Source organism: Perca flavescens, chromosome 8 (genome assembly GCF_004354835.1).
Source record: "Perca flavescens isolate YP-PL-M2 chromosome 8, PFLA_1.0, whole genome shotgun sequence".
Lineage (NCBI taxonomy): Eukaryota > Metazoa > Chordata > Actinopteri > Perciformes > Percidae > Perca > Perca flavescens.
The window spans coordinates 16,117,253-16,142,729 of NC_041338.1; the positions used below are offsets into that span (position 1 = coordinate 16,117,253).

Consider the following 25,477-nt stretch of genomic DNA (forward strand, 5'->3'; position numbering starts at 1 on the left):
ACACACACACACACACACACACACACACACACACACACACACACACACACACACAGTGGTTTTCTATCCATCTGTATTGTCTGCTTCCAACCTCTTGACAAAAGATTCACATCAGAGGTGTGTCTTGTTACGGCAATAAAAAGAAGTAACAGTACAATGTTGGACTACTTCAAAACATTTTGTCATCATGCATTTCCTCCACAATGTAGGTCACGTTTCCAGCATGATTTGTTTATGAACATCAGTTCCAATCATTTATTTAGGTACTGTATCACATAATTGAAGCCAGGTTTGGATGTGTGTAACACAATTTATTCATTTATTGTAAAAATGCAATTTCTTAAAATGTGAGAGCAAAGCAGCATGTCCTATTTTCTTTTGGATTTGACATTTAAACGTTTTAAAGTACTGGAGAGAAAGATAACCTACACTATATTTTTCTTAAGGAATTATAGCGGTTAGGTTTGTTCAAACAGACAAGAGCCTGTTGTACCTTCTCTGGTATAACTGATATCCAGTGATACCTTTGAAGTGATACACTAAATGCGTTCAGGCAGCACACCTGCCAGCGAGCAGCAGTCACAGACTGTTAACCTCAAGATCTGGAAGTGTTTGTGAGTCAACGAAGCTTCACAAACTCCTCTCTCTCTCTCGCCGTCTGCCTTTGTCAAAGTTTGGCTACATAAAGAGCCTTTTAGGTTTATCTTCAGACTCACGCTAAAGTGAGCTCGACATCCTGGCCCTGGCCATAAGGTAAGCAAACTAAAAAAATATGATTCTAAAAAAGTTCTCAGGCTTTTTAAATCAATATCATGCTACTGTTACTCTTGTACAGTGACACTGTCTGTCTTGAAGTCCACAGCAGTATTAATATTGCTGTTAACGCTACTAAAATGATTGTTATACAAGTCATTTGAAGTAATGATGGATAAATAACTTATCTTAACTCTAAAATGTAATTCATTATTAAGAGATAGTATGTCATTCATTAAAATGGAAAATAAATTCAGCAATTTTGTTTTTATTTATCTTCATTTAAAAGGTAGAATCCACATTAATCCAATAATTTTGTAATAGCACTGACACCAGAAAATGTGTAGTAATGAGTACTGTGACATTCCCAGAACGTGATAGACAGTGTTTGTTTGTGTCTCATGCTGCATTAAAGTACACCCTGTGAGGTTCTGATTCAAAGATCGAAAGTTTAAATATGAGGTTTTGTGTGTGGTTGAAAATAATAAACTGAACCCATGAAGAGGTAATCTTTCCTTACTTATGGACATACGACTGTTGCTGATGTTTGACTTTAAGACAGCAGTGTATTTCAGTCAGTTCACAGATGTAAAACTCCATTCTAGCCTCTGTAACTCTGTGTCAGTAAGGCCTAGAATCACCCTGACACTTGTAACACAAACTTGAGAGTGGTACCTTTCCAATGATATAAGGCACAAAGTATCAAAGTATATGGGATCTGTACCACTTTTAATTTGGGTATGCCGTTTAGACCAAAAAGCATAGTCATTTTATAACAGGTTAAGACTCAGTCATGTTTTGCTACTTTGTGTTGCCAAACAACAGCAACAGCAGCATCATACAGCACACAGCATATAGTAACAGAAGCAGTATGTTAACCTCAGCATTGGTAGTGTTGGTAGGTGTGTCACAGTTGTTGTGCTCTCCATCCCCAAAATGTCACATCCTGGCCAAATGAGTCTTAGAAAAGTCTAGTTTAAAATCTACATTTTTAATTGTAACTCTTTTTTTTAAATATTACAATAATAATAAGTAGTAGTATTAGTCGTGGTAGTCTTTTTATTAGTTTTTGTTATTTTTACTGTTACTGTTATGTTTACTGTTCCTTTATTTATTATATTATATCATTATGTATTCCATCTTTCAGCAATTTAAAAAGAGAGTGTCTTGCAGAGAGGGTGAATGACTGTATGCCCCTGTTTATACATGTTTGGGGTCTGCATTATGTGGATTATGATTCTCCAGGTGTTACTGTATAAACAGGAAGCAAAAACACTGCATCCCTGAATGAAAACAATCAACAGCTGACTGACATATTTTTGTGTTTCTGTGTTTGTGTGCTGTTTTGACGCAGACAGCTGCCGGAAAATGACCCTGCAACCATTAACTGCAGTGAACTGTGCAGGCCTCATACAGCCCGGCTTCTCTCTGCTGCAGCTCGATGGGGAAGTTCTCCTGTTTGGCCAGAAAGGTTGGCCAAAGCGCTCATGTCCTACGGGAGTGTTTGGTGTTCGCATTAAAAGTGGTGAGATGAAGTTGAGGGCCATCTCTTTCTCCAATGACTCATGCTACCTTCCTCCATTACGTTGCCCAGCTGTTTGCCGCCTCGACCCCTATGATGGGCTTCCGGAGAGTTATCTCATCCACGGTGGCCGCACCCCAAATAACGAGATCTCATCGAGCCTGTACCTGTTGACCATGGATAGCCGTGGCTGCAATCGTAAACTGACCCTGTGCTGCAAAGAGAAAGAACTAGTGGGAGAAGTGCCAGGGGCCAGATACGGCCACACCATGAGCATAGTTCAAAGCCATGGGAAGACAGCTTGTGTATTGTTTGGTGGTAGATCCTACATGCCTGCGGGAGAGCGGACCACGGAGAGCTGGAATAGCGTGGTCGACTGTCCCCCCCAGGTGTTCCTGTTTGACTTGGAGTTTGGTTGCTCCTCTGCTCACACTTTACCTGAGCTCAGCGACGGACAGTCTTTCCATTTGGCCTTTGCCAGAGAGGACTGTGTCTACTTCCTCGGGGGTCACTCGCTCACCTCTGACTCCCGCCTCCCTCGACTCTTCCGCCTCCGTGTGGAGCTTCTGCAGGGCAGCCCCTTGCTTTCCTGTGAGACTCTTGAAACTGGCATATCCATCTCTAGTGCCATAATCAGCCGTACAGGTCCTACCCCGAGATATATCATCTTAGGTGGGTATCAGTCAAACTCTCAGAAGAGGATGGAGTGCAGCACTGTGATTCTGAATGAGAAAGGGATCCACTTTGAGCCCTTAGAAGCACCTAAGTGGATCCCAGATATCATCCATAGTCGCACTTGGTTTGGCGGCAGTGCCGGGGAGGGAAGCATCCTACTTGCTGTACCTACTGAGGGGAGGCCGTCCCAAGCAGATATGCATTACTTCTATCAGGTGAGCTTCCAGGCAGAGGGAGACGCCAAAGAGAAGGAAGTAACCCAGGGCTGCAGCCAGGAGTCGACAGAATTCGACGACTCCACTCCTCTCGAAGACTCTGAGGAGCTCTACTTTGGTCGTGAGCCGCATGAGCTGGAGGACAGTAGTGATGGAGAAGGGGGTAATTACAATGAGGAGGATGAGGAGGACGAATCACAAACAGGCTACTGGATCAAATGCTGCCTGGGCTGTCAGGTGGACCCCAACACGTGGGAGCCATACTACTCCACTGAGCTCCACCGGCCAGCCATGATCTTCTGTTCCAGAGGGGAAGAGGGACACTGGGTCCATGCCCAGTGCATGGAGCTGTCTGAGACCCTGCTGCTCAGGCTCTCTCAGGGCAGCAAAAGGTACTTCTGCCACGACCACGGAGGCCTGCCCTACCAGGAGATGACCCCACCTCGACAGGTCATGTCCCCGAAGCGTATCCCCATGAAAGTTAAGGACAGGAAAACTCCTCCGACAATCAAGATGTCCCCTGCCAAAAAAAGCTTTTTTAGGAGGCTTTTCGACTGAATCCGGTTTATGAGGCGTGTCGATCACTGTTAAGAATGATGTGTGTATTCAGCATGTTTCTTGTTTATATTCAGTCAAACATTTTGTGAAGAAAATAAACAATAGAATTGCAACCTTTCCATTTTGATTGTACCTTGTCATGGAATATTTTAGCAAGTCTGTCTGCAATGTTTCTAGTTTGTGTTTTGCCAGCTGTATAACAGTTTATTGTAATTTTGTATTCATCTTTATTTCTTAACACTTCCTTCCATGGCCAGATGGAGCTGAATGCTTGCTGCATTTCTTTTTACCATTCAAATGATGACTACTGAATGAAAAATACCCAATATGCTGATCTGTTCTAAATTAAAACAACAATAAACAACATTCTGTCCTCATATTTCTAATGTGTTTTTTAAAACTTTTTATGTGACAGAAAATCTTGATAGATCAATGTTTCTAGTTTTTAAGTTTGCAGTAGTATTCCATCATGGACCAAAGTGAAAATAATGGGATTAAATTAACACTTCCTAACATTGGCTCCCAAAGCCAAATCTATTATATTTTTGTATTATAATTAATAAATAAATAATAATAAAATACCGTATGTACAAATCTGTAGTCAGTTACATCAGTAATTAATTAAAAGGCAACCTGAATGAAAAACCTGAACCTAAAGGTCTTTATAGCTCCATATCATTTTAAAGAGCTTTCACAATCTCAATGTTTTAGCATATCTCCATGCAGTGTTTCTAGTGTGTGTTTTCATTCGCTGTATGACAGGTCATTGTTATTTTGTATTTTTTTTACGCAGTGAAAATTACGAGTGCTTTCTTTCAGGATCAAACTCTGAATTCTTTAATATTAAAACAATTTTTTATTTTTGTTAAATAAGAAACAACCAGAAGATCAAGTCAGATTATGTCTTTATTTATTCTTTGGAGGAAACAAGGTAAAAAAAGTACAAACTGAGGTAACTCGTCAAAAAGATGGTAAGTTGTTGAAATAAATCACCACTGAAAGTCTTCAGCAACCCCAATAAACAGTTTACCAGATATTTAGTGTAATATGGAAACAGAAAATGAGGAAATCCATGGTAAAAAACAAAACAAAAGTGGAATTCTGTGAGTCATCCATCATCCATTACTTTAGAAATGCAATTCATTATGGCAACAAAACAAATAAGAGACTAGTTTCACTCTAAGACATGATGGTATTGTAGGAAAGACAACTATGGAATGAAATGTGAATATTTCACAGCTGTCACTTGGTTAAACCTATGACAGTAAAATAAAATCAAACTTTCAATCAAACAGGAAAACAAAATTGCCTGTCACAATTCAAAATGGTGAGGGCACAAATAAAGATAATATAATCAATCAATCAAACAAATAAAGTTGCCAACAAATCAGTTTCTAGCTCCCGCTCATCCCTCTCTTCTGTCAACCCGTGGCAATGAAGAAATATCAGCAGAAAAAGACATTAGGCTTCGTAATGGACCATACTGTATTTTTATGATATCAACAAAAAGGTCAGTATATGCTTTATTTTATGTGAAGAATTCGAATTTGAATCATCTATCCTCCTGTGCAAAAACTAAAAGAGACAAAAATTGGTTCAAAGTGACCTGGCATCCATTCTGCCCCTCAGGGATCCCACGATAAAACACTAAAGTAATCTTTTTCAGAGGGCACTCATGAAACAAAAAACATTTGGGTCTCTGTGATTGCATTTTGTTTCAGCTCAAATGATATATTAATACAGTGGCCACAAATGTGGTCTTTTTAACACAATTTCACTCCATGACTTACAGCACTTTCATCTGTTTCCATAAATATCTTCTCTACATAAATTCATAAATGTGTCATATCCTTGCAATACAATAAACTGCGCCATATTTCACAGACGGTGAAGATAAAAAAAGAACTTTCCTGCAAAGAGCAGGAGAAAAAGAAGCCTGTGTGTCACTTCTATGTTCCTCTGTGTCCCCATCTTTGCACTGTGGTAAATAACAGCTAACAAAGCAAAGTAAATATATATGTATTACAAGGCAGCACAAACACAAGTAAAAATGTGGTGTGAGAATAAAATTATTGTCCATCAACTTTTAGAATTTAGTCTGTTTGAGGGCAAGAAATTGGTTATTTAATGGGAAATGTATTTTGTAAAAATACAACAATAAAAGATGATGGTTTAAATTTGCAAAGATACTTCAATTGCAACAAAATATAAAACAAAAATGTAGAAAATCTTGGCTTTAAGTCCATAAGCTGCATTCCCCATTATTTTAAATATCAATGAATGAATATAGAAAGTACATCTGTAAACAAGTCCATATTTCTGATGGAGGCAATTCAAATGTTATACAACTATCTTGAAAGCAGTGAAATGTTACTTAAGGTTCACATTGCTGTAAAATAAAAAATCAAAAGTCATCAATTTCCAGAGACATTTCCTCATAATCCTGGCTCTGGACTGGGTCAATGGTAGCTTGCAGAGCTTTGGCAGAGTCCTTGTGAGCTTGCATAAACTTCTGCAAGAGCTTGGAAGTGTAGAGCCAGTGATGTTTCAACACATCCTCTAGCTCAAAGGCCTTTGACTGACGAGCGTTCATCTTCCGGAAACGCCTGAACAGTTTGTTTGCTGACTCGTTCCCTTCGCTGGCCCAAGCTCCTATGGAGCCATCTCTCTCTATGATTTCAGGCACGTGGGCCAGGGTCTTGTGCAGGTAATTGGTTATCTTTCCATCGTACCTATATTTAAATGTAGAGGAGAGAATGTCAGCAAAGCGCTGGGAGTTAAAGCTGTAGCGGCACAGCTGGTCGGGGCACTCCTTGGCAGGGCAGGAGGCGCGCCACACAGGCTTCATCTGGAGGTAGATCCTTATAAGCTCCCTCAGGGCCTCCCTCCTCTCCTCTGAAGGCACCAGCTCACACACCACCTCCACAGCCTCTTGGGTCATTAGCCTCCGGGCATAGTTCCCATTCATCCTCATCACCGGTCTCAGCTTCAACTTCTTCCTCAGCTGTTTATCCAGGGCCGCCCTCCAGCTGCGCCGTTCCTCCCGACTGGGGTTGACCTTTTTGTACACCTCTCCGATCTCATCCTGGAAGATTTTGTAGAACTCAGTGGCATTGCCGATGTCGCAGTGCAATGCGTCCAGCGTTAAATGGGTCTCCATGAAGGGCTTGGCAGAGACCCCCTTGACTCTGTCTCGCAGCTCATCTACAGACTCAGAAAAGGGGTTGGTTCTCCATATTTCGTACCGATCTAGGTTCTCTTCATGACTGCGGGTGACGGAATGTAGCACCATGTTTTGAGAGGCCTCTGCCCGAGTGGAGTCACAAAGAGTGCACACGTAGGTGGACCCTGAGGCCTCGAGGCCCTCCATCTCACGCACCATCTTCTCATCATATCCCGTGCCTCTGAAGTGAAAGCGAAAGGAGCGAGGTAGTCCACCCATGGATACGATGAGCCTGCTCTCTTTCATTGCATTACGCTCTGCAACTATAGGCCCCAGGACGGCTGTGAGCGTCTCATGGTCTGACTCATCCACAAACATCAGGCAAAGGGGCTTACAGGACAGTTCTGAGTTTGGCTTTGGCTCAGTGAAGATGGTAACCTCTTTCTCCTCCTCGTCTGCCAGGACGGAGATAGACATAATAGTGAAAGAAAAACGTACAGCCTTCTCAGGAACAGCTGGTCCTCCACCGTGCTTCTCGCTGACATCGCCCATGCCATCACAGGATTCCTTGATCATGACACTGAAGCCTGAGGTGCAAGCGCTGTCTTCCATCCCACTCTCGCTCAGCCCCTCCATGATGTCCTCCTCCAGATCTTTTAATGCTGACACCAGTGCCACATCATAGCGAAACCGCCGAGTGATGGTGTCAGCTGGGAAGTCATCCACCGAGGAAGCCCATCCAGAGACTCCATTAATAATGCCAACACTGCAAGATGTAGACACATTCTTGAGAGCGGGCTGCCATTCAAACTCGTGAAAGCCAGGGAGAAGCTCCTTCTCTGCAGCTCGCAGGGAGTGCAGGGGCTGAAAGATCTGGCGGCCACTGGTGGCTTTGACAGTCCGGTACATCTTGTGATACTGGCTGCAGCTCAGGAAAGTGTTGACCCGAATGGCCAGGCACACAGCAGGATGCAACCCAAAGCCTCTGCCTGCAGAGAGAGAGAGAAAAAGAAAAGAGAGAAAGTTTCAGAGAGAGACAGAAGGAGACAAAGTATAAAAAAGAAGAAAAAAAAAGAAGGGGAGAGGAAAGGATTTAGACATGGAAAGAATTACTTAACACCAAACTGGAAGCCCATTTCTAGTGCTTGAAAAGAACTGCAGTATCCAACATTTCCTCATTTGATATCCCGCATTTAGAGTCATTTATACTATGAGACAGTGAAAATTGCAAATTTACCACCCAAATGTGAATGTATCATTGTCAAAAGCCCACAAGCCCATGATTACAGAATCCAATATTTCCTAATTTCCAAATGTTATAAGGGGACAGAGGGTGAGTCAGTGAAGCTGGCAAAAGTGATGTATTGGCTGCAGATGAAAACAGACACCAGCTGGCTTCTATTCCCCAGAGAGGAGGATGGTGCTGTCTGTGTAATTTGCAGATACAAGAGCTGCTGATGTTGTTTTGATTCTAACAGCCCCTTCACAAGAGCTGTTATTGTGCATTAAAGGGAGTGTGAGACTGAGAGACTGACGGACAAGCAGGCAGGGAATGTGTGTGGGAGAGAATCAGGGAGGGTTTGAGCGTGCAACAGCGGTGGTTCAATAAACAGAGATGGACAAAAATGAAATGCTTTTCAATCAAAATCAGAGAAAACTTCTCCCTCGTCAATAGTGAACTTTTCAATTCATTGCTATTTATGAGATGACTGTATTCACTCAGAGACAGGCAGAAATATTAATGAGCCAACACTATCATAATTGTCATTTGTTTGTGTCCCTTTGTCTTGGCTACGGAGGGTTATACGTTGATTAAACAAAAAAACATTTGAATAGCTTATTACCTTGCATCATGGCCTCTAGCTCATCTGCTTGCCGGTGTTCATTCGCAGACCTCAGTGCAAGCAGAAACAGAGCCTGACACACAGACTTCAGGTCGCCACCTTCCTCTTTGTCTGCAAACGCCCTCACCTGGTTCTTCATTTCCCTCAGCCGATGCTTCTGGGCACGACGGGTAAGCGACAGCAGGTGCTGACGGGGTCTTCCCCCTTTATTGGCTTGCAGGGAGTTGTCGATTTCTGATGACTGCTGCTTTGGGTCCCGTCCATCCAGCTCATGGCCCAGACAATGAGCTTTGAACGAGTCTAACCTTACTTGCTTGCCGCAGCCGCTCCTAGGGCAGAGCAGAGGTAGGGAATGTAGGGCTGATAAGAAGGTTTTGGTGGGTGGGCTGAGATCATCAGGGGCGCAGGACAAGTTGCAGGCCGGGCAGTGAGGTCCCAGAACGTGGTTATATTTTAAAATACAGCTGCGGCAGAAGAGGTGTCCACAGGGGGACTGGACTGGATCAGAGAGCAGGTGGTCACACACCAGGCAGGTGAAAGAAAAGAGGAAGTCCACAGGGAGCTTCTCAGAGATCAGCTTGGTATTCACATGGTCTTTCTGGCAGTGGGTGATGTTCCTCACCCATTGCTCTCTCTGGATGCTGGTTTTCCTACACGCCCGGAGCACAGGAGCATGATGATGGTCTCCGAACGGTCTCAGAGCCCTCCTCTCACCCACGGCAATGCTGTCGCTGTAGTCCCACCTGGTCCTTTTTGCCAGGCTCTGGGCTTTGGGAATGGCTTTTCGCCTCTTCCTTCCAGTCCGCTGGAATGAAGGTTTCCTGGGGGAGCAAAGATGGCAGGGGGAAGAGTGGGGTTTCCATTCCGGGACTTTGGTTCTGGAGAAGCTGCAGACTCCGCCGCCGCGTATGGCAACCACCCAGCAGCGATGGCAGAAGAGAAGAGGTTGGACAGACTCTATGTCTTCTGTCACATCCACTTTGAAGACTTTGAGGATGACCTCTGGCCAGCTTGTAAACTTGCAGCCCATTTTACGCAGGGCAGCTCTGCTGATCTCATCCAGATCCCCGTTAACGTCGTGCACCGGTCCTTTGACTTTTCTCAGGGTCATTCCACAGAGACGGCACAAGCACCTTCATAGAGGAAAACAATGTTGTCAAATTATTTTAAAGAATTGCATATTATATAGGGAAGTTAACATAGTATAGTGACATGTTATCACCTGAGTTGGTTCATGTGGGTGTCCATCTCCTGTAGCTTCATATCTACCCTCCAGCCAGGGCCCTCCACATTTTCCTTGCTTTTTCCCCCGAGGCACAATTTCATAACACTCCCTGGACTCACAGCATTATCTAACTCTATATTTGGAGCTGCATGATGTGAGATCTCTAACAAAGCTCCTTTCTCAGGCTGTGTTTCACTGGGCAGAGGGGCCTTCTCCATGGACTTCACCCGAAACAGTTTAAACTTCCACTGAGAGTACTCAGAGTGGGGATGGTGGAGCTCAGCCGGCATGGAGGATCTGGGGCCATCTGTCTCCTGGCTCTCCTCCGCCATTATGCGACTTAGGAGAGGAGAGGAGAGGAGAGGAGAGGACAGGACAGGAGAGGAGAGGAGAGGAGACAAGAGGTTAGTTTGATGCATCACAAAAGTGAGAAAATAATTTCAGCTGTCCGTGAGATACATGGCTGTGGATAGGGGAAGGATAGGAGAAAAGATTTGAAGGTTCAAACGCTTAGATATCCCCAGTGCCTTCTCAAGGTTGAGCCCATGACACAATCTAAAAGCTTTACTTGATTCCTGTTGAATTAATGCACCAAGTTCCCTGAAATCCCACTGAACAGAGAGTAGTGAGCCCCATCCCAGAGAGCTGTATTATAACACAAGTGGCATTTTGATCTTGTGTAAAATGCATGAGACAAGCATTGGGGGATCGATACAGCACAAAAATCTTCAATTCTCTCATCTCCAATCCCATCGTTCAGGGACCCATTGTGGATTTTTTTCCTTTGAAACAGCGAGTTTGCTAAATGGGCAACCTCTGCAATGCTGTCAATCATTTATATTAGTCATTTTCTTGGCTGGAGAGAGAATTGGAGCCCCGGGAGCCTCTGACTGGCATTTTAAATGCTTGGGGAAAAAATCTAAAATACAGGAAGCTTACTATTATTAATATTGCATATTGACCAAACAGGAGAGAAAAGAAAACAAGAAACCATCATATTGAATAAAGATCATAAAGAATTATTCCAAACACAACATTGTTACATCGAAGAGTCGTATTTCAACAGGCAAGTGCTCTTGATACCATAGCACAGGTAAGATCAGTGATACTGCTGCATTGACACACCATATTTCATTTCCTCCCCTATTATCTAGGTTCCATTACAAGTTCTGACAATAAATCAGTCAAACAAGCTTACCATTGCACAACTATGGTGCACACACTCTGGTCTCTTTCGTCTATCCATCTTTCGGTCTTCTCGCTACCGTTTTCTCCCTGGGAGGCTCAAATCTGGCAGTACTCCTTCATTTCCTAGCTCTGTGTGCACTTGACATGCTGAACTCTCCTTTGAGACAAACAGCTGAGCCTGTATGCATGTGTGTCAGCTGGGCTCTTACCTTGTTTTTCAGTCTCAGCTGGCGTCAGCTCCCCTGGGGGTCCTCTTCGCATGGGAGCACAAGGGAAGCCCTGGAGCCAGGCCCTATACACACTACGTATACTGTGTATGCAAGAGTCTGTCAGAGCTTGGAGCATCTGTGACCAGGAGTTGTGGCTCCATACAGTGGGATTGCTCCTGTCTGTCTCATCATGTCTTGTATTTATACCCTTCCTTTGGTGGGATCCCAACAGTCAACTCCTGACACCTGATGCAGGCAGCTGATTTTTGGAGAAAAAAAAAACATACAAAAAAAACAAGGTCGACCCCCAAAGCACAGTTGCAAACATGTACAGTATATGTACAGAATCCAACAGCCTACCTCAAACAAGCATTTTTTTTTTTTACCACAATACATTGATCCTCAGCTGGAAACACTTCTATGTCACCTTTATCTCCCTCACATGAATCTGCTGGCTTACCTCAGCCAGGTGGCCTCTCTCTGACAGAAAGATAGATACTGTTAAACTTGTGAAAAAGGCTACCAGTGCAGAGACACAACAGAATAAATGCATTTCCTAGTCCCACTGACAAATAAAAAGTCTGAAGTCTTTTATAACGAAAGAATTTTAATAGTGACATTTCAAATTTAGAATCGGATCGATGAATAAAGGATCTGGTTACAAGTCAGTGCATTGCAACTTGTTAAAGCTGGAGAGAATCTTTGTTGATTTGTTTGTGTGTGTGACTGTCAGAAGTGTTGAGGTGTTCAATGCAAAGGTCACCAATGGGCCCATATTTTTTTAGGGCGATATCTTGTTATGGTACTGTAATTGTCTTTCATCTTCTTCTTACATTGTGATCGTTCAAAAAGGGTCTTATTTATTCCAAGGCAGATGCATTGTGTTGTGTGTATTGTTAGACTTGTCATTTTATCCACCCCGTGTGTTTTTTATCTGCAATTCTTCCCTCTACTGTATATATTGTGAGCACATTTCATTAATTTCTCCAAATGCCGTCTCTCTGTCGCTTTTCAGAATTATTTTTAATCAGACATCATTGTTTGATGTAATGTCTCAGTAGGTATGGGGAGTATTTGCCCAAGATCATTCTTGTTTGTAATTATCCAGGGGATTAATCTGGTGTATTCGCCACAGGAGCCTGCTGCTGTTGCGTTGAATTTGCCAGCCAAGTCATTAGATACACAGTCAGTGGGAACCAAACAACAGTTGGGTCTCTCCCACTCTTGTCTAACAGGGGAGCAAGATGAATACTGGCAGGCTTATATTTGGTGCATATGGTCAAATGTAGTCTTTGGAAGGTCTGGCTAGTCTATACAACATTTGGGTATCAGAGAAAAACGTGCTCTGGTTTATTGGCATTTCTTTAAACCAATCACAATCGTCTTGGGTGGCACTAAGCGCTGGACGGAGCAATGGTGCCTCTGCAATATAGCCTCGGGAAGGTTCAAAGTCAACGTTCAACGGTTGTTATAGTCGTGCAACAGAAAACTCAGACTGGACAGATAGTCTAGCTAGCTGTCTGGATTTACCCTGCAGAGATCTGAGGAGCAGTTAACCACAGTCCTCAGAAATCGACCGGAGTTTAGAATGCCAACACGAAGACAGCAAATATATGAGGGACATCTGGCCGAAAATGAGGCACATCCGGCGGAACATCCAGCGGAACATCCGGCGGAACATCCAGCGGTACCGGAACAATCCCGTAAATGAAACGTCATCGATATAGACTAAGTCAAGTGTGACCTTAGACAGGAATGGTAGTTTTTTGGTTTGTTGGTTTCTTTATGACAAGTATAGTTGATCATAACAAGAAACGCTGAAGCGCTAATACACAGCAAAGTTAGTGGGTTGGGGGGTGCGGTTTTTCTAGGCCTACCAAAATCCATCAGACACAGCTGGGAGATTTGAAGTACACAATGCTTGATACATTACATATCCAAGAACAAGCAAATGATGGATTGTAGCAAGATGTTCCAAGCCTATTTATAGCTGATATTTAGATTTATGGTAGCCAAGTAGCCACGCGTTTCCAAGGTAAACGACATACCTAGCTGCAGATGTCTGCCTGACAAACAAGCGGTGACCCCCTGAGAACCTCATCTCTCTGCGCCCGCTAATTGACTTGTTATTGATCAACTCAAAGACAGTCTGATTTATGGGGAAGAGGACTTGTGGAGACAGCCACCTGGCATGGAGCGGAGTGTTATGAATGTGAGGAGCAAATCCTGGGGGACTAGAGGCTGCAGTTTAGGAGGACATACAGGAGTTTGCAATGCACCAGTGAACTGACACCTTGCACTATGGAGGTTTTTTTTTTTCTAATGTGATGAATCCAAACAACAGCAGTGAGCAGCAATGTTTGTGTGTGTGTGTGTGTGTGTGTGTGTGTGTGTGTGTGTGTGTGTGTGTGTGTGTGTGTGTGTGTGTGTGTGTGTGTGTGTGTGTGTGTGTGTGTGCGCATTGGCAGGGATGAGAAGGAATATGGCAGGGGCAGAACATGTGTTAGGGGGAAGGGGGGGTTGGGAGGGGCTTTGTGTCTGTTTTTGTGAGTCCATGCTGGTGTGTTGGTGACACCCAGGAGCTAGACCAAATAAATTTAAAGTCATCCTACATATCCATCCTCGAGAAACTTCAGAATCATTACTTTTGGGTATGTGTGTGTAGAACAAAGAGACAGGCAGAGAAAGGGAACAAGAGGGAAGGCATAAGAGGGGGAAAAACAGAGAAGGGATGTATAGTAGTGATCTTGTGTAAAGGAGTTGCACAGGATAACAGGCTTAGCTCAGAGCGGAGAAGACAAAAGAGCTTACGGCTGATTGCAGGCTGTGACAAGGAAAGGGGCAAAGGATCAAGCCTTCCAGGCAGAACTATGTAAGCCAACGGTCTCAAACAGACCCCCTGGCAGTTCAAGTCACCTGGCAGCTTAAAGAAAAGTGTCAATAGCAGAGATGGACATTGAATGAATTCCACAGAAGCATTGGTATCTTCCTCACAGGGAATAAAATGTCAGCATTCTCCACATTTGAATAGGCCAGACTGAAATTGCAGCATGATATTTCTAAATGTCATAAAGAATGTAGGCATCTTTGTGATTGTATTCAGGGTAAAGAGGGCATTTCAATCTCATATTTCCGCTGAGTGTTATGCAATATACTGAGCATTCGGTATGCAAATCTGTAATTGCATTTTCATAGCATGTTCAACAACTTCTTCAGCCATTTCTTAGTGAGCCGCCTCCCACTGTCCACCTCTTCCATCCCTCATCCGGAGACATGATTTGGCAGATTAATGCTCAAAGAGGCAGACTTCAATGCAGAGCTATTCGTCAAGCTACCTGCCAGAACGAACCCCTTACCCCACTACTCAAATCCCCCCTAATTCATCTCCCCCTGTCTCTCCCTCTCAAAGTCTTGTTTCCCTCGTCTCGCCCCTCTCCTCTCACCCTCACCTCAGCTTTTGTTAATAATCAATTATGTGATTATTCCAATAAGATGATTAATTACTGGCTCTCCCTCCCCCTGTACCACAGGTTAGCGTGCCTATAATCACACAGTGACAGCCAGGGGACAGCTGAGTTGAGTGATGCTGTCTTGAGGCCTTGCGTGACCCTGTATGACTCGGCTGCGTTTGTTGTCGGCTCATCCTGACGGAGCTTTAATAGAGAGTAGAGACGCGCCACAACATCACATCTTCTACAAATAAGATCCCCCACAAGCCCCCGACAGCCTGACACCACAATATCTTCCATGTCCAGCTATCCAAATATTCATTTTATTGGAAGGTCTAGTCTTGGGACCCTGAGGGGCCGCTGAGTTATTTTGGTTTTGGACAGGTTCCATTCATCTCCTCTGTTCTGGTGAGTTAGACAATGTGCAGAACATCTTAAGCTCCAGCAACTGTGAACCTTTAAAAAAAAAAAGAAAAAAGAAAAATCCTGTTACCATAGCAAGCTAGGTCACATAGAGGTCAATACACATGCAGAGATTGCAGTGAATAAATAGTGTGATTGTGCTTGAGTTTACAGTATGGCCCTCTGAAAAGCGAGACTTGAGCAGTACAGATGGATGTTGATCCACTCGCAGTAAACCAAATGAAATTAAACCCTAAGCGGGATTCAGGAACACAAGAGTAGAGTGGGGAATCAAGACCAGTGTCTTTAATCAAAATAACAATGCTCTTTAATTCTGTGTTAATTAAATGTAGATTTCCCAAATTGAGGAGCAGTCCCTTTGATGCCAGGGGACCTCTAGTCAAATAAACATCCACTCACTGGATTTGTCTGGTGTTTAACCATGTTTTAGTCCTTTTTTTCCTAAACTGGCTGGTGCTAGTTTACACAGAAGGTGTGTCAGCTGAGGGATAGTAGCTTGCAAACAACTCCTCAGGATTTCAAACATTGTGCATCCACAAAGGGAGGGGTTCTTGGCAAGTTGTTAAAACACCTTAATAAGTGGCCTACAACCGTACAGTTCTCACATGAAATGAGACTAATAGTGAATTCTCTGCACTAAATTTCGCACCATTTGTCTCTTGATTGGTTATTCTCCCACTTCCACTTCCCCACTCCCTCCCTCAGTCCTCCTCTATCAATGTAATGAGCAAATCATGGCCACTAGGGAGAGATGTAGGGAGAAAAATTGGTCCCATTATGTGTCAAGGAGTGTGAAAAGAGTAGCGGTGTGTCTGTCAACTCTAACCCCCAACTGTCTGTGGTCGTAACTTCCCACCAAACACAATGAGCTCTTTGCCCGCACGTAGATCTGCTTATTATTTCCCTGTCTTTTAACTACAAAGTCCATTATTGGAAATGCCAGGACAGCCGTGCCCTTTTCTGCACTAGCTCTGCCACAGCTCAGACAAGGTTACAATGGACACAGTAACACACAGTGATTCAAGGCTGATTTAGAGTGACTGGTCTTAAAGCCGACTTATACAGTACAGCAATTATAGGAGATGAAGGAGGAGGAGCTGTGAAGGATGCTGTGGCTAGGTGGGGGCTTTGGGGAGGCAGGTTGTTGTCATTTGGCAGCCAGTCCAGTTGGAGAGAGAAATTACAAATGGAGCCAGAGCCTGGGTGGTGGAGCATTTATCAGCCAGTCCTCGCAATAATTCACACGATCCAGCGGGGAGCCATTATTTTACCACCCCGCTCTCTCACGGCAACCTGCTGGTGGCGAGGATGATGATAGCTACAGGCTTTATGAGCACATGAGCAGACATATACAGTTATTGTTTGAGAACAATAGTTTGGAAAGTCCCATCTCTTTTCAGTATTCACAATCATATGTAGTCCGTGGATTGGACTGTGCTGAGAAATAATCAAGCAGTTGAGCCTAACTCAGGGGCATATGGCGTTTGTTCAATGCAGCAGAACAACAGAGATGCCTCAGGAAGGGACTGACAAACACGTGGTCCCTGTAGTTGGAGGGGAGAGTAACTGGCACGGAATACATAAAGATCACAAATAAATACACCATCCACCTGCTCGGCGAGTGCTTTGGGACCGGGTAGATCCGAAGGCATTGATACAGTTTTGCATTTGCTGGTCTGCCTGTAAAAGCAAGTATAACAGTCTCTGCATAAACAAATACATTCCTGCCTGAATAGGGAATAGGCACGGGAGGCCTGTGATGGCCTTCTCATAATAACAATGATAAAAATGCTATTATTCTATTCATACTCCCCTCACTCTTTACCAACTTTCCCTTTCGGCTCCCATGGGAGACACATCATTCTAATATACCCAAGTTTTCATCCCTTCCCATCCCTTTCTGTGAAAGACCTGCAGGAGAGACAGAGACAGGGGGAGAGAGAGAGAGAGAGAGAGAGAGAGAGAGAGAGAGAGAGAGAGAGAGAGAGAGGGACTGTTTATCCTGTCAGATGATCTAACGTGTGTGGAATAGAGTTGAGCTTTAGAGGAAGCTGTCTACACAATGACAGTTGGCATCAGTGAGTGAGTGAATGATGGCGCATCTGAAATCACTCCCTCGTTGACTCATTGACTTTGTTCTATAGTGAAATACTAAATTGAGATTGTAGACACTTTTTTGACTTATCTATTAAGGGAAAACATTGCATTATGCAGTATATTTAGCAACAAGACTCTACAGCCACACCAGCGGCTCTGTAAGGTAGCACTTAAGTATAGCTGATGTTTAGCATTATTTATCACAATCTTAGTTTTGTGTGTTATCATACTAACATTTGCTAATTAGCACTAAAAACAAAGTACAGCTGAGGCTAGTTAGTTATTAGTTTTGCAGGTATTTAGTCACTAAACTAAATTCTGCAAATGATGGTGGTGCTGAAAAGGCACCAGATATTAAGCAAAGATATTAGTTTATTTAGACATACATGTCTGGATCAAATTTCACAGCAATCCATTAAATAGTGGGATGGAACCATGGATGTCTTTGTTCAAAATGTGATACCAATCTAACCAGTATATCGAGATATTTCACAGGAGTGAACTTTGACCTAATGACGTTATTGATGAAAAGTCAGGGGATGTGCGGAGCATGAATGTCGGTACAAATTTTCCTGGCAATCCTTTTAGTAGTTGTTGAGATAATTCAGTCCGAACCAAAGTGGTGGACCGACCAGCTGACAGGCGAACATTTCCAAAGAGCCACATCGTTAGCGTGCCTAAAAAGTAGTGTACATGCTATGAGAAAAAGCCTATATAATGCATACGTATTTGTCTACTCATTTTAACAGGTGTCCTCATCACCCATGCCAAACTCTTTTACCAAGGTGGCTGCAACGATGTCTTCATGTCTGTCTTTAATACTCTTTTTTTTATTCCCTCAGCCTGCTCTCGCTTCACTTCCTCGTGCCATTCACTGTCATTGTGGAAAGGTGTATGTGACTCCACTAGTAGAGCAGAGCCCATTATTGTAAATAGGCCAATAAGTAACATCACACGTGTCCCCAAAGCAAGCACACTCTATATGCAAAGCAGAGGTACACTGCTAAAGAAACTGGCGCCAAGTGATTATATTTGTAATTTAATTTCCTTGGTCACACAGAGATAAGAGAAGGGAGCGGCTACAGTTGGCCGGGGATGAATAGAGTGACGAGAATGGGACTACGGCTTCATTGTCTGGACTGAGATGTCCGAGACGACACCACTTACGAACAACGGTACCGGCGGCGGGCAGATATGGTATATACACAGGGATTCGAACTCAAAGACACGAAAACAATGTTAGTAACAGAGACAGCAGAGAGAGTTCCACTATACAAGAACACATGCACTCTCAAATCAAATAAATGAATGTAGGTGCAGGATAATCAAGAAACTCTTTTCCCCCCCGAAGCAAGCTCTGCCTCTCCTCTTTCTGTCTGTCTTCGTCGCACTCAGTTTTGCTGAACAAATGTAATCAGCAGCGTGGTCTGGGTGGGATGTCGGTCACAAAGAGCAACAGCTCATTGCTGATTCTACAGGCAAAATGAACCGGGTCCCTGCAAGAGAGACGACTGAAGGACACAAGGTGTACTCTCCCGACAGCCTCTCTATGTCTCCCTCCTTCTGTCTGCTTTTTCTGAGATTGTAGAACTGCAGATATCAAATTTCCTGACTTTTCCATTTTCAAAGAGTGTCCACTTATACTGATGACAATGCAGTGGAGGCCACAATACTGCAGTGGTCAAACTCTGATTTTGACTACATCAGAACATTCAGGGCTGGAGCTGATGGTGAGCGAAAGGTACAAAGTTATACTCAAAATCTCACAGCACAAAAACAGAATTCCGGGTCAGCGCAAAACTGCTTTGTGACATCTCTCTCCCTTTGTTCTCTTCTCCTCTCATCTTTATGTCTACTTCTCCCCTGCTGTCTATTCTTTCAGCGTATTTCCTCAGCGTCTTGACTTTGAACCCAACAGCATTAACCTGTCAGGAAAGTTACAAATGTTTTGACTGAATTATGTAAACCATGGAGAGATAAAACTGCAAAAAGCATGCAGTTCTCGCTTTATTTCATAATTCATCATGCTCCCAGATCGAGCCAAATAAAACTTGACTTATTAGGTAGTCCGGCGCATTCTGGCTCAAAATCCTCTGAAATAAGCTTGAGAATATTAATCACACTTTGTCTACCTCGCAACTAACAATCAAACACACACACACACACACACACACATACGTGCACAGGTTTTTTGTGTGATTTCATTACTCATCATATGGGAACAGTGTCTCCCACATTCCAAGGGAGGCAACGCAATCAGTGTTACACCAGCACCACCAAAAGGTGAAGCTGAAAACAACAGCTTGCTTTCTTTACCTCTAAAATACAAACTTACAGCACTGGAAAGAAGATGCTTCGCCCAGGCAGCCAGCAGGTTTATTTATTTATCTCAAAGAACACAACCACAAACACACAGGAGCAAAGAGAAACACACAGTTTATACTAGGGGGATGGGGTAGTGGCGGTGCAGCATAATTAGTAGGACACGGCTGTATAATTGGTCTCTAATTGATATGAAGAGCAGTGGTTTATCCCAGGTTGTGTTGTACACATTCTGCCGGCCCCAGGTAGGAAACGCTGGCGGCCTGCTCAATCTTCTGATTGATGTCTTTGTAGCAAATGCCCTTCAACAATCAGTAGCCACAATCTCTCTGTGTCTATCAGGCCACCTGTCTATCTGTGCGTAACATCTTCTACCATTCATCTGTCATTTCATCCTTTGTGCCTAAACGCCGCACTATCTCTTTCTTTCTATCTCCGCATTGATTCGGGCCTGTCGTTCTCTGAAGGCATTCTCAACCTTTGGTCTGTTATTCTCGGGAAGGTGAAAGAGCAGCGTTTGCGGTGGTGGAAGGTGAATAGTGGTGGGTTTGTTTATGAGACACCAGCAGCCATAAAAGACATGTGCATTCAATGGCCCAGACAGCACTCAACAGGGGGGAAATAAAGACAACTTTAGATGAAAAGGAAATCAAAAGTACTTTTATTTACGAAAGAAAGGGGCGTGCTCTCTCGATTTAGCAAACGAGGGTTGAATTGTTTGGTGGACACAATGAATTGAATGGATTTGAAGTTAGGATGGGGAAGCTCTTTAGAACAGTTCTGTCCATGGATCGCGTGCTGATGCAAGACGACCTTCAAGGACATTTACCTCATTTACACAGCAATTAAGAACTAGCCTGTTGGTAAATTGAAAAAGAGACAAAAATCCTCTGTGGATTTAATAACAAACTCATTACCAGGGCCCAACAGGGCGGAACTGCCTTTTAATTAGAGCAACACCTGATTAACGCCCAATTAACAGAGCCAGAGACACTTAATTCTCCCCCACTTTGGCAGGTTGAGAACATAAACATAGGCAGTCCAGCATGGGAGTGCTTCCTCTCCCCCTGGGAATGTGTGAGAGAAAAGTAAATAACGACTTTGGATGCAGTCTGTTGTCGGGTGGTCCAAATGATCCGCAGAGCTAGGAACTGTATGCTGGGAAATGCATGACGTTAAGTGTTTCAACAAACGAGACAGATGTATAGGACTGGCTGGCAAAAACTCTGCTTCGCTCCACATGCAGCTCCTGGTGGGCTGATGTACAGTAGGACAACCGTCCAAGCAGTTAACCCTCATGTTCAGCCATATGTTCCTCCCACTCTCAGATCATACTTTAAAACAGACACATAATAAACTTTTTTTTTTATAATTATTTTTATTATTTCCATCAATAAGTAATACATATACCAGCATACTGTGCATTTCCATACTCCAATCAGAGTACAACTCCTAGTAGTGACAGTATTCCTCTACTCCACAGGATCTTAAACTACACTCAAGCATGCTCACTCATACTTTTACATACACACCTCCCCAACCATACACTCTCCATGCTTCCACTCATCCACATACACCATTCATTCCCACTCATCCACATATATCTTTCACATTTTTGACACACAAACCCAAACACACACCAACCACACCTAATCAACTTTTTAAACCTTTTATTTAGGTTTGTGGAAAGGTGTGGACATCACATCAAAGCATATTCAAACTAAGCCTTGTTGAACATACTATTTATCATACCATATGACAACTAATTAGTAATAAAAATAAGGGACCATTGAAATAGGGTATGACCACAGATGCGTGTGCTGTGTATTACTCATCATCAGCAAACAGGAAACATTTCGTAGGAAAACAACAAAGAAACACAATGTTTACTTGACATAATTTAAATATAACCTATTTTGCTGTTGTTGGTTGAGGACTGTCGAAAGTGTCAGATGACAAGATGGCGCTATTTTAACTTTCGGCAACTACAGTACATCGCAGGTCCTACTGAAACTTTCAGTTAAAGTTACTAGTTGAATGTTGTAGTGAGTGTCTTGTTTACATGAATTCAACTGAAAACCCTCCACAACGGGACCTGGACATAGACTAATGAAATTCACAACTTTTCAAACACCAGTCTACACATGCACTTTGTCAGAGAACTCTCATCTTACATTTGGTGCCCAGTTTCCCAGCCAGTATTGTCGGTCTTTAGTGTGTTTTTATTTCATTTCAGAGCCTTTAGTCCCACTGACTTCCAGGACTCAGACTTTTAATTCCTCTGGCAAACACTTTACTCCCAGCGCAGTTAATCAATATTCAGTCTGGTTGTATAGATCTATAAAGCAACTAGAAATTGCTAGTTTCTCATTCAGTCTGTGTGCTTTAATGTGCAACTTACACATTCAAATCCATTTCCTCTGTCATGTCCCTATTTCTGAAATCCACTTAAGGCTCTTGGGAGCCATGTTGCTTTTCTTGTTACCAGGGTAATTAGTATCGCTGAAAGAGCGTTTAGCGGCCATAACTTGAGATGAAATTCGCCACGCCTCCACAGACGTCTCTAAGTCTGGCAGGATGTCAGGCACGACAGCTCGCTCAGCTAGAAAGACTATCATCTCCACCACCAACAGCAGGACCCAACCTAAAGCCCCTAGCCAATAGGAGGAGCCGAGGCTGGAGAAGTCTTGACGGATTTCTTCCCGGTGCTGATGGGTGAAAAGAGACCAGCTGAGGAGGAAGAAAAAACCTGTAGATAGAAGAAGAACAAAAAAAACCGGGTCGAAATAAGTATCATTGCGAGGAAAAGAAAAAAAGTCATTAAGTTCAATTATTACGTGCCTGGAGCTTTAGAAAAGAGTTTGTATGATAATGAACTGCAATTCCAAGGAAAAAAAAAAAAAAAAAAAAAAAAAAAAAAAAAAGTCTCTTTAAAAACCGCTGCCGTGCAGGGTATGTAAATGACTAGTACATAAAAGAATTTATGGAAGTGTGGGATTTGACATGAACTACACAAACCAAAAGGCTATTTGGAGGTTAATTAGAAATGGGGCCATTTTTACCACTTTACTTGGATGAAAAACAAAAACAACACCAGTCTAATTATTAATAAAGTGAAACACATAAACATGCTGTGTGGTTTACGTAAGTGTTGTGAGCAGTGCAGTGGGGTTACCTGTAGAGGCCATAGTGAGCAGCAGCAGTGTGGATGGGTAGAGGGCCTGTCCTGCCATGAGGAGAGAGCGAGTGTTTGAGTAGGAGCGCACCGTCCGAGGCGTCCAGCAGAGGGCAAACACCAGACTCAAAGCACCAGTGCTCACAGCCATGAGGAAGGAAACAACTCCAAAGACTCTCTCTGCTTCCAGGGCTGAAAGACACAACAGCATGCACACAGTTCAAAGTGGGAAAGGTAAACTAGTCTGATTGATATTAACTTTAATTTGCCAGAGTTACTTTCTACTTTCTACTAGGGCTGAGCGATTTGAGGAAAAAAAATCAAATTGGGATTTTTCTGCAAACTTTTTTTGCAAACTTTTACAAATACACTACCAGTCAAAAGTTTGGGGTCACTAAGAAATGTCCATTCCAGTCCATTACAGACAGAATACCAGCTGAGATCAGTTACATTGTTTTTTTAACCAGGGCAGCAGTTTTCAGATTACTTTATGTGCTTACATAATTGCAAAAGGGTTCTCCAATGTTTCCTCAGTCAGCCTTTTAAAATGATATCAGATTAGTAAACAGAATGTGCCTTCGGAACATTGGTTGCTGATAATGGGCAATGTAGATATTGCATTAAAGCTCAGCCACCCACTCAGATTAGCTGGTATTATGTCTGTAATCGAGTGTTTGAACAATTCGGCATCGTACTTACGAAAACATAACAAAAAGATATTCATTCCCATCCAAAGAACATTACAACCTTACTTAAAAAAAAAAAAACTCAAGAAGAAAGGCACTTCATACATAAAGAGAAAAAAATAAGTTAAAAAAGAAATCTGTACAAAATACAGAAAATACAATACAAAGAAAAGGTGAAATGGAATGTAGGCTATGTAATCACATTTCCTTGAAAAAAACCTTGCAGTACATCAGCTATATAAATTATTTTCTTATTATTAATAATTTGGATAGACTCAAAAAAAAATTCGAAATTCAATTCTGAAGTGAGTAAAAGCTGGGCGAGATTTAGAAAATTTCGCTTTATGGATATGAAATTTCCCTTGTAGACCTGAAGGCAACATGATGAAGTGAAACATGTTGAGGCAATGACACATTCCCTGAAATGATAATGATCACATGTCCCTGCCTACAACTGAAACCAAAAACGTAAAATCAAGAGTTCATGGACTTTTAGGTAATTTTCCTGTATATTGAGCTCCCACTACATTATATTTATTCTGAAAATGACACGTTGGAATACAACAAACTGACATATGGTGGGATATTTTTAATATCAAAAAAAAAAAAAATCTTAATCATTTATTAAAAAAATATATATTTCCTTAGTTTTTTATTTTTTATAATCACTATAATTAAATCTGTTATTAAATAAGGTTTTTATAATTTGACAATCGCTTCAAATGAAAACTTGCAGCGGTCTTTAGCCTTTTTGGGAAGTGGATTAGCTGGCAGCATACCTGTGCCTACACATAGTGAGGTGTGTAGTGAACAAACTGACAGGGGACCTCATTTCTTTGACAAAAATAAATAAATCAGTCAGCTACAACAAGATGTAGCTGACAAAGACCAGCTGACCAAGATTTCAGCTCATTTGCCTCCAGCCAAATGTGAAAACTTCAGCAGACGCAAAGAATGCATTCCTCTGGTACAGGAGCGAGCTCAAACTTGTTTACTACTGCTACTGCTACTGCTCCTCCTGATGTTGAGCCCCTCTAGAGATTCAGTGGTGGGATATTTTAGCAAAATCAGTACCTTATTAACACAGCACAGCAAACACAAGTTTATGCCTCATTCAATATGAATGCAATACACGTTATTTCACGTTATACTGTACGACAGTCCCACCTTTTTTTAACCTTGAACCTTAATGAATGAACCTTAAAATGTAAGTCATGTAAATGCGGCTTGTTGCTCACCGTTGAAGACGATGCCACCTGTAGGATTTGTCTGGTCACTTTTAGTGTTGTTCCACTCTGTCCAGAGTCCCCTCTCCTTCAGCCAGAATGGTGTACAGATTGCATAGCACACACACAGGCAACCCGCCAATCCCACACAGGACTGAGAAAACCTGAAGCGACTTACAGAGTCCTCCAGCTCCAGAAACTTCATATTTACACACCACTGAGAGAGAGAGAGAGAGAGAGAGAGAGAGAGAGAGAAAACAGAAGGCAGAGAAAATAGAAGACAGGAAGAAAAATTATGTGTAATTAGTGTATTAAAGTTGAGCAACAGTAGGAAAATCTCTTAGAACTAACCTTGCCATTTAGTTCAACGTGTTATTGTAATTAAAGTACTGTCTTACCTTTGTTGTAGAAAAATAAAAGGTGTCAGGAACAAAGGTGTGAAATTAGTGTGTGTACAGGTAAAACAAAGTGTATACTACAGAAACGACTTATGGTTACTGCTGTACTAACACTACTGTACAAACGCTGCTTGTACTGCTCAGGACCACAAGCCCTCACTCGCAAGTCAAACCCTTGTTACTCCACCCCCACCCGCTGCAATGGAAACTCCCCCAGTCCCCCAAGCTAAATTTCCCTGTGAATTCTCCACTGTGACCCACCAACTCTCACTGTAGAGAAAGTGAAAGCACCAACAATGGCCATTCAGTATTTGAGGAAGCAGAAGTGTATGTAGCTAACATAAAGCCG

The 25,477-nt window shown here is 42.7% G+C and overlaps 3 protein-coding genes across 3 annotated transcripts; 1 reads left to right on the forward strand and 2 right to left on the reverse strand.

The window, feature by feature from the left end:
- The first annotated feature begins 668 nt into the window (after positions 1 to 668).
- Positions 669 to 3,723, forward strand: rag2 (recombination activating gene 2). The gene is made up of 2 exons (XM_028586014.1): positions 669 to 753; positions 2,108 to 3,723. Exon 2 carries the CDS (start codon positions 2,122 to 2,124, stop codon positions 3,721 to 3,723), a length of 1,602 nt encoding a protein of 533 aa, XP_028441815.1. The 5' UTR covers positions 669 to 753; positions 2,108 to 2,121.
- Positions 3,724 to 6,127: 2,404 nt separating this feature from the next.
- Positions 6,128 to 10,287, reverse strand: rag1 (recombination activating 1). The gene is made up of 3 exons (XM_028586206.1): positions 9,953 to 10,287; positions 8,731 to 9,863; positions 6,128 to 7,875 (listed from the first exon to the last, which is right to left on the reverse strand). The coding sequence occupies exons 1-3, from the start codon at positions 10,285 to 10,287 to the stop codon at positions 6,128 to 6,130; spliced, it is 3,216 nt and encodes a 1,071-aa protein (XP_028442007.1).
- Positions 10,288 to 21,044: 10,757 nt separating this feature from the next.
- Positions 21,045 to 25,289, reverse strand: si:ch211-256a21.4 (uncharacterized). Its single transcript, XM_028586125.1, has 4 exons — positions 25,129 to 25,289; positions 24,743 to 24,947; positions 22,819 to 23,010; positions 21,045 to 22,392 (listed from the first exon to the last, which is right to left on the reverse strand). Exons 2-4 carry the CDS (start codon positions 24,933 to 24,935, stop codon positions 22,067 to 22,069), a joined length of 711 nt encoding a protein of 236 aa, XP_028441926.1. The 5' UTR covers positions 24,936 to 24,947; positions 25,129 to 25,289; the 3' UTR covers positions 21,045 to 22,066.
- Between the last annotated feature and the right edge of the window lie 188 nt (positions 25,290 to 25,477).

Bases quoted from the DNA above. Each gene is read 5' to 3' on its own strand.
- rag2 (XM_028586014.1), top strand. From the start codon at position 2,122: ATGACCCTGCAACCATTAACTGCAGTGAACTGTGCAGGCCTCATACAG.
- rag1 (XM_028586206.1), bottom strand. From the start codon at position 10,287: ATGGCGGAGGAGAGCCAGGAGACAGATGGCCCCAGATCCTCCATGCCG. The intron at 9,864-9,952 runs GTGATAACATGT...TCCTCTATGAAG, and splicing joins ACCCACATGAACCAACTCAG to GTGCTTGTGCCGTCTCTGTG. The intron at 7,876-8,730 runs GTAATAAGCTAT...CTCTCTCTGCAG, and splicing joins GCTAGAGGCCATGATGCAAG to GCAGAGGCTTTGGGTTGCAT.
- si:ch211-256a21.4 (XM_028586125.1), bottom strand. From the start codon at position 24,935: ATGAAGTTTCTGGAGCTGGAGGACTCTGTAAGTCGCTTCAGGTTTTCT. The intron at 23,011-24,742 runs GTGAGCAACAAG...TGTGTCTTTCAG, and splicing joins AGGTGGCATCGTCTTCAACG to CCCTGGAAGCAGAGAGAGTC. The intron at 22,393-22,818 runs GTAACCCCACTG...TTCTATCTACAG, and splicing joins GCTCACTATGGCCTCTACAG to GTTTTTTCTTCCTCCTCAGC.